Genomic DNA, 8,745 nt, shown 5'->3' with positions numbered 1-8,745 from the left:
TTTTGGGAATGTGAACTCCCATATGCAGAGCATCAATTTAGCAAATGGGTAATCATAATTTAATTTATTATGCTTTTTCTCTGCCACTTTCTTAATTTACTATTTCTAAACTAATGTAATTATTGACAAATTACAATAAGCAACACAATTCTATTATTACTATTATTTGGGATGATGTCGTTTTGCAGCCATTATAATTGTCGTTTTAGTAGTAATTTTAAGCTCCCATGTGCATAGCATCAAAGTCATACAAAAAATTTGCTACAAAAATAAAAAACAATAAAAATAAAATAAACCAACAACTATTCAATTTGGCAAATTGGGTAATTATAGTTCTTTCTAACAAGTTCCAAGCAAAACAATTCCAACACTAATGTAATTAGTAATAAACTCTTACATAATTTTTTCCCTCTAAAAATAACAATAATAATTTACAAATCAAACATGGTAATTTTTGTGGTGGTGTGAGTGAGCTCTATACTTTTGAAAGAGTCAAGCAACCAAGTACAAAGAATTTCCCAATATATAATTGAAAAATGAAAAATACTAATTAAAAAAAAAAGTCAAACTAAACTAAAAATTAAGCCCAAATTGCAAGTAAAGACATTAAACCAGCACCAAGAAAAAGCATAAAATATGAGACTACTTGTAGCCTAAAATTACAGCTCATTCTCTTGCTTAAGAAATCAGCTGCAATGAGGTCCACCAAAGCCATGTACACAAGAATCCCGGCTGACAAAGAATCCAATATCCCTTCGGTGACCAACGCTCCCGTACTGTGTGGGTTGTAGAACGAGGCAATGGCGATACCTATCCCGATCCCCATTGGAGTTGTAATGGCAAAGAAACAAGCCATGATTGTGGTTGAAAGGGTCTTAAATTGTGCTTGAGAGATGCAGCCCCCGAGCGCGAATCCCTCGAAGAATTGATGGAACGATAACGCGGCGATCAAGGGTCTTATTGTACAAGGACTTTGTGAAACTCCAAGTGATAGACCTATTATAACTGAATGTGATACTATCCCAAGTTCCAAAACCTGTAAAAATAGACCATTTTCTAATTACTGCAGTGGTAATTTTACAGATTCTAGAAGCATTTACCTAAGTACTAACAAAACAAAACACAACACAAGCATTTCATGTTTCATGAATCAAAACAAATACCAAGGCCTGAAATTACACAGCTAACATTTATGACTTCAGCTAACATTTAAGATAAGTATGACAGAAACAATAAATGTCATATATGACAACAATAAAGTCAACAATGAAACGTAAGTCAAGCTTTTTGGGTTCACCAACATAATTTGTTTTGACAACAAGAGTGTCCACTTTTCAATGTTAAGGCAAACACAAATTCCATACAAGTAACTAATTGGGTTTGGCAAATGAGTACCAAAGTTTGAATCTTTATACAAGTCTGGTTAGAAAAAGAAAAATCTTTAGATTAACAAACACAACATATTACCTATATCAACTACCAAAATTGAGGTTTTTAAGGACACCACACACCACAGGAGATTTTAGCCTAAAGCTGAAAAAGGTTTCAAGCTTATTGACTATGGAACAGCACAATCCACTTTCTATCACAAAAAGATAAAAACTTTGAAAGCCCCACCTCTCCCATGGCCACTTGTTTTGTTCATTTTTTAGATTTTAAACTCACGTCACTCTCAAAATCACATCGAAAACCACTAATGCATCTTACCCAGTTGGGGGGCGGGGCCATAGTTAACGATGGCCATGAAAAGGAGAGTGCTTATTCTATCCCCATACCTTAATTTTCAGTTTTTTAAGCAATCTCGGATACTAATAGCCCGCTCTATAGACCCATATAGACCCCCAAACCGGAGGCAGGGGCTTCGGGGTTTCAAAACCCGACCCAATTGAGTGAGTTTGACAAGAAAAGACATCCCTACCACTACACTAAATCGAGCTTGGGGGTTTCAAATCTCGACCCAACAAAGTGGGGGCGATAAGTAAAAGCATCCCTATAACTACACCAAATCAAACTTAGTGGGGTTTCGAAACCCGACCAAAGGCATTCCTACAACTACACCAAATCACCAAATGCTTAGCAAAACAAGTGTTTTAACTTTTAAGAACACCACACGAAATTCCAAATAGCTCTTACCCTCAATAAACTCCAAAACTATCCAATCTCATCATAAAAAGATAACAACTTTCCACACCCCACTCCAAACCCACTTGTCATATTCATTCATTTTCTTTTCTTTAGACCTCAAAATCAAAATAATGCATTTTTAAGCAAATAATTTAAGTTAATAATATAGAAAACGACATAAAAAAAAGGAAAAAGGTCTTTTTCTTTACCTGTGAAACGACGACGTGTCTAACACCACCTTCCTCATCCCCATCACCAAACCCATGCCCATGCCCGTGTCCATGCCCGTGCCCGTGCCCGACCTCAGTCACGTGCCCATCACATGCCCCCTGCTCCTGACCATGACTATGTCTATGGTGAGCCGCGTGCGCATGCATACCCACAATATGCATACCACCACCTTCTTCTTCCCCAAACACTTTCCCATTCCACTCCTTCGACCCGACCCGAACAATACCCGCCTCATCCTCGCCCGACCCGACCCGACTCTGTTCTTCTCCGTTTGGCCTGGTTTTCTTCCCCTGTTTCCGCTCGTAATACTGAGTTCCGACGAAATCGACGAGAAGGGTTAGCAAAGCAGCAACCATGGCGAAGAATCCACAGAATGGGAATTTCGACCAAGGGAATTTGGGCAAGCAAGGATTCGATAAAGCCTCCGACCCGCCCGATAACATGTGAACGAACCCAGTCGAGAGAATCACGCCGGCGGCGAATGCTTTCGCCGCCACGAAGAGGCTTCCGTCGGTTCTGAGCAATCTGCGGTGTTTTCCGATTAAGGGAATGGCGATTCCTCCCACACCGGCAATGAGAATCGAAGCTATGGCTATGAGTTTGAGTCCTAAAGCGGCTGATTCGTCTCTACAGATATCTGATTCGCCGCTTTGGCAAGTCGAATTCGCCATTGATTCCGATACGGTCTGCAAAAAAAAACCTAAAAAAAAAACCCCCAATTCTCGGAATCATCGAATTTCGATACGAAATTGAGAGTTTCTGGTTGAAGATTTTACCTGCGGAGAGACGAGTTTTGTCGACGAATCCACCGAGGGAAAGAAACTGCCAAAGCTCCTGAGATTAAGAAGAAGAACAACAACAACGTTAAAGATTGAATATTTATTTTTGTGAAAAGTAAAGATTGGAATTTTAAAGGTAGAAAATTGAAAATGTTGGAACCTCGAGGAATAACATATCAAAATGGGAATTGGGGTTATTGGGATTCGATATATTTAGAGGAAGGATTTGATCAAAGGTATGAAATTGGGATTATAAAAGAAAAAGAAAAAGGGGTTTGAGGTTGATTTTCATGGAGCCCAATTAGTAGAGTGGAAGAAAGGTTGGATTTTGAAATGAGAAGAGTGATTGTGAGAAGAGAATGTCGACATAGTTTGAGGAAAACAGAGGTTTATTCAACGAAGGTTGAAGCTTTACTCACTACTTTTCCAATTGGTGAATATGGTGATGACACTAATAGTGTCGACACTCACTCTCCATTTTTTCTACTATTGGATGTTTTCACTTTTTTAAACAACTTTTATTTTGTACTTTACTCATCTACTATTTGTTTATTTATTTATTTGTTTTTGATGAAATAGTATAATATGATTTGTTTTTATCTATGTGGATGGTTTTGGTTTTCAACCAATAATTATGAAGTTGTAAATTTTAAATTAATATTGAAAAATTGAAAATATTTTAGCTAATTAAGTTGTGGTTAATTTTTTTTTTTTTTTGGAAAGGGATTACATTAAACAACACTAAACAGGATTAGGCAAATCAAGCAAGATAGCTTGATGAGCACAAGGGGGATTCACCCCAATCCACATGGCACTAGCTTTGTGAACCAAAGCATAATTGGCTAATACATGAGCAACTTTATTGGCCTCACGAAATACAAATGAGATACCAATCACACAATCATGAGACAACAAACCTCTAATTTGATCTAGCAAGCAATCAACATCTCGGCAGCCATCTTCCTTTTTTTGGATTAGTTTAATAGCTTCCAAACAGTCCGATTCAATGCTAAACCTCAGTATACGCCTCTGCAATCCCGCTTGTATCCCCCACAAAATAGCCAAGAGCTCAAGGTGCAATGGAGACTGCTCCCTGGGCAAAACCGTGGCCGAGGCATAGAGAGCGTGGCCCGTCTCATCGCGCATCACACATCCCAGACCAGAACAGCCCGCACCAGTCTTCACACCAGCATCTACGTTCACTGTCACCACACCAGAAGTCGGCATCTTCCAGCAGCTGTGTTCCCTTCTTGCTGCACTGCTACTGCTGCATTTTTCACCTTGAAAATCAGCAAGCAACTTGTGGCTCCACTCCACCATTTCAACCGGTTGTGGTACAAAACCATCATGAATAACCGCATTCCGACTATTCCACATATTCCAAGTAATAACAAGAAACAATTCAAACGTTTCCTTACTCAGAATAGTGCCCAGCCGCATTAAAAAAGCAAGCACATCCTCATTTCCTTGGCGTTTGATTTCTTGATGAAAATCACAAAGTTTCCAACAAATTCTACTCATCTTGCATTCCCATAGAGCATGGAATAAAGTTTCAGGCAGCTGTTGAGAGCATCTCACACACCGATCACTATTGGAGACATGACGTTGGGATAAAACAGCAGAAGTGGGCAGCCAAGCATGAGCCAATTTCCACACAAACACCTTAATTTTTGGTGGAATTTTCAAACGCCACAGTTTCCGCCACCATTGGACAGCAAGGTGATCATCTGATTGTTGCCGTTCTTGTTTCAAATCACTTGCCATTCGATAACCACTCTTGACTGAGTACTCACCATTTTTAGTATAGTGCCATAGGATTTTGTCATCCGTGTCCCATCCCATATTAGGAAGTGTAAGAATCATTTCCGCATCCTCTTGATTAAACACAGCTTTAATGAAATCTTCATCCCAAGTACCATCCCCCAATTTCAAATCTACCACCCTAAGTTGCTCTGGTAAGGGCGGCTTATCATATATCTTGAAGGTGACCGGCCTAGGCAGCCATGGATCCTCCAAAATGCGAATGTTACTCCCATCGCCAACCCTCCATCTATAACCCTTTAGGATTAATTTTTTGCCCCATACTAAACTTCGCCAAACAAATGAAGCATGTGTGCCACATTTAGCCTCCAAAACCGAACTATTAGGAAAATACGAAGCTTTAAGGACACGACTACAAAGAGCGTTAGGATACCGAATACAGCGCCATATTTGCTTTGCCAACAACGCTTGATTGAACATTCCCAAATCTCGAAAACCCATTCCTCCTTTGTCCTTAGGCTTGCATAATTGTTCCCATTTACACCAATGAATCTTCTTATCTTTTTCAGAGGACCCCCACCAAAACCGTGCAGCCATCCTATGAAGGTTAGATATTGTCCCTTTAGTTAGCCTGAAACAACTCATTGTGTAAGTCGGTATCGCTTGAACAATCGCCTTTATAAGAACTTCCTTACCCGCCATAGAGAACATAGATGCTTTCCACCCCTTCATCTTTGCCCACACCTTATTCTTAATCATATCACTCAGCTCTTTTTTATTTCTGCCCACAAAAGAGGGAAGACCCAAGTATTTCCCATGAGAAATAACCTGTCGAACCCCCAAAAAATCAGCCAACTGACTTCGCTCGTCCTCATCAACATTCTTGCCAAAACAAATCTCAGACTTACTATAATTAACAAGTTGGCCCGAAGCAATCATATAGTGATCTAGCAAGTCCTTGAACCGTTGACAACCATCCCTTGTAGCATCAAAGAAAACCAAGCTATCATCCGCGAAGAACAAATGCGAAATAAAGAGGTCATTTCTTCCAAACCGAATACCTTGGATCCTTCCCTGACCTTCCTCGGCCTGGATTAAGCTAGAGAAAGCCTCAGCACAATACAGAAACAGGAATGGAGATAAAGGATCTCCTTGGCGTAATCCCCGTTCAGGTCTCACTCTCCCCCTTACTTCCCCATTAAGAAGAAACGAAAAGCTGACTGAAGTAACACATTTCATAATTTTTTCCACCCAATGTCTGTGGTACCCCAACCGAATCATCATCATCTCTAAGAATCGCCATTCCACCCGATCATATGCTTTTGCCATATCCAGTTTAAGCGCCAACTTCCTTCCATTTTGAAACCGATTTTTCCTCATACAATGCAAACCTTCATACCCAATAATAGCGTTATCATGGATCAATCTTCCTTTAACAAAAGCACTTTGTGAGTCTGAAATCACCCCATCCAACGAAACTCGTAACCGATTAGCTAAGCATTTGGAAATTATCTTATAGATAACATTGCAAAGACTAATTGGTCTAAACTCCGCTACTCGTTCAGGTTTATCAACTTTTGGAATCATGGCAATAATAGTATCATTGAGACAACTAAAATCAGCCCCTTCATTAAGACACCGGAGGCACATCATAACAATCTCATCCTTAAGAGTATTCCAGAATTTATGATAAAAAAGTGCCGGCAATCCATCAGCCCCCGGCGCTTTTGTCGGGTTCATTTCTTTGACAGCACGCACAATGTCCTCCTCCTCAAATTCGGCTAACAATAGATCATTCATCTCATTGGTAACTTTCGGCTGTACTGCTGCCAACACAAGAGAAGTACTATCATCATTAACCGGAGCAGCTTGAAAGAGAGAAGAAAAGTATTCCTCCACCACTTGCACAACCAAGGTAATATCACTTTGCCACACCCCCATATTATCCAACAAACCCTTTATTTCATTCTTTTTCTTCCTCCTAGACGCCTTATGATGAAAATATTTCGTGTTAGAGTCCCCCCATTTTAACCATAAGGCTCTACTCCTTTGTCGCCAATATTGCTCATCTTTTTCTAAAGCCCCATTCAATTGTTTTTCCACAGTTTTGACCTCAGTCCATGTACCCAACTCCTGCCGAGATGACAATTCCGCAAGAGTTTTTTTAAGCTTCCCAATCTTCTCATTCAGCAACATCTTTTTTTTCTTATTCCATTCTTTCAAAGTTCTCCCAAGTTGAAGTGTTTTCCTTCTAAAACCCCTAGAATGGCCTCCAAAAGTACCATCATGCCATTCATTAAGGACTATGTCTTTACACTCATCATCATCACACCATGCTTCCTCAAAATGAAATCTAGTTTTCCTTTTGATCTGCCCACATCGTTCACGCTCCACAGCTATAGGTAAATCAACTAATAGCGGCCTATGATCCGATTCCCACCAATCCAAAACTCGAATATCCGCTCCCTCAAAACAACTCAACCATTCCTCATTGCATAAACCCCTATCTAATCTTTCCATAACTTGATTAGATTCATGCTCATTACACCAAGTAAGTTCTGATTTCACCGAGCAAAAATCTATCAATCCACAATCATCAATGACTTCCTTAAAATCTTCCATCATCGTAGCACTTCTCGTCCTTCCACCTATTTTCTCAGCAAGACTAACAATTTCATTAAAATCACCAATACATAACCACGCACCATGTATTCCAGCCTTGAGATTCCGTAAAAGCTCCCACGAGAACTTCCTCTGGCTTGCCTCCGGATGTCCATAGAAACAAGTTAACGTCCAGGGCAAAAAATCCTTCCCCGCAACTTCCACAAGAATATGACCAGGAGAGCTTGAATCAATCCGAATATTAATATCATCCTTCCATAACAATAATAACCCACCACTAAGACCAATTCTATCAACAGACCAAAATTTCTCTCCTACCCCCAAGACCGAACAAAGTCTTTCCGCTTGAACTCTAGTTAATTTACTCTCCGCTAAAAAGATAATACTCGGGTCATGATCCCGAATGTGGGATTGGAGAGCACGTAATGTCCAAGGATTCCCAATTCCTTGGACATTCCAACTTAAGAGTTTCATTGTGTTCGGCGGCCTTGCATAGCAAGACTCGCCGCTTCAATTTCAGAATCATGAGATGAGAAATCAATTTCTGTAGAAATACTCACCTCTGGAGATGTAATAGTAGTGTCTCGTGCCGCATTGGTTGGCTCTGTAGCTGTTCCAAATACAAAAGTGCCATCCTGGGAGCCTCCCGCCACCATAAAACCATGAATCCCTTCCACCATTTGCTCTGAAGAAGAGTGCCCCATCTCGGCTTTTTCTCTATTAACATGGCGTGCCCGATTCTTGATAGAAATTTTCCTCCTCTGTCCATGAGAGACACCCTTCCTTCCTTTATGTGCTTCGGTAACGAGAGAAGGGAATAATGGGACTTTGTCATCCAAATTCGAAGTTGAAGGGCAACTAAGAATTTCTTTGCCTTTATTTTTCTTTCCATTCCCCTCATTAGAATCAGTCACTACAAACCCAGCACCCCCTTTTCTTTTTTTCTGATCCCCTTCGCCCTCATCCTCACTTCCATTCCCCCTTACTTCTGTACGAGATGCAGAAGGATATATTTCATTTGACACTTCACCTCCAGCTGTTCGAGCATAAGTGGTTGGGCCACTGTTAGTCATATGTGTGTTACTTTTTAAACCTTGGGCCTCCAAAGCATCACATGGCACTAATGGGCAATCAATTGGGCCTAATGAAGTATCCGGCCCAGTTGTGTTTTGTCCATCATTCAAATTTCCAACTTCTTTCCCACCAAAGGCGGGAGCAACAACCCCAC

At 40.4% G+C, this 8,745-nt stretch overlaps 1 protein-coding gene across 1 annotated transcript; it reads right to left on the bottom strand.

Moving 5' to 3' along the window:
- Positions 1-286: 286 nt before the first annotated feature.
- Positions 287-3,680, bottom strand: LOC115707048 (zinc transporter 4, chloroplastic). Its single transcript, XM_030634872.2, has 4 exons — positions 3,295-3,680; positions 3,132-3,189; positions 2,334-3,055; positions 287-1,036 (listed from the first exon to the last, which is right to left on the bottom strand). Exons 1-4 carry the CDS (start codon positions 3,307-3,309, stop codon positions 581-583), a joined length of 1,251 nt encoding a protein of 416 aa, XP_030490732.2. The 5' UTR covers positions 3,310-3,680; the 3' UTR covers positions 287-580.
- Between the last annotated feature and the right edge of the window lie 5,065 nt (positions 3,681-8,745).

The sequence above is a fragment of the Cannabis sativa genome, chromosome X (genome assembly GCF_029168945.1).
Source record: "Cannabis sativa cultivar Pink pepper isolate KNU-18-1 chromosome X, ASM2916894v1, whole genome shotgun sequence".
Classification (NCBI taxonomy): Eukaryota; Viridiplantae; Streptophyta; class Magnoliopsida; order Rosales; family Cannabaceae; genus Cannabis; species Cannabis sativa.
The sequence above is the reverse complement of the archived record's forward strand: the minus strand, read 5'-3'. Positions and strand labels throughout refer to the sequence as shown.

Coding starts and splice junctions, on each gene's coding strand:
- LOC115707048 (XM_030634872.2), bottom strand. Junction 3,056..3,131: donor CAAAACTCGTCTCTCCGCAG/GTAAAATCTTCA, acceptor TTTTTTTTTTAG/GTTTTTTTTTGCAGACCGTA. Junction 1,037..2,333: donor GACACGTCGTCGTTTCACAG/GTAAAGAAAAAG, acceptor CTATTTTTACAG/GTTTTGGAACTTGGGATAGT.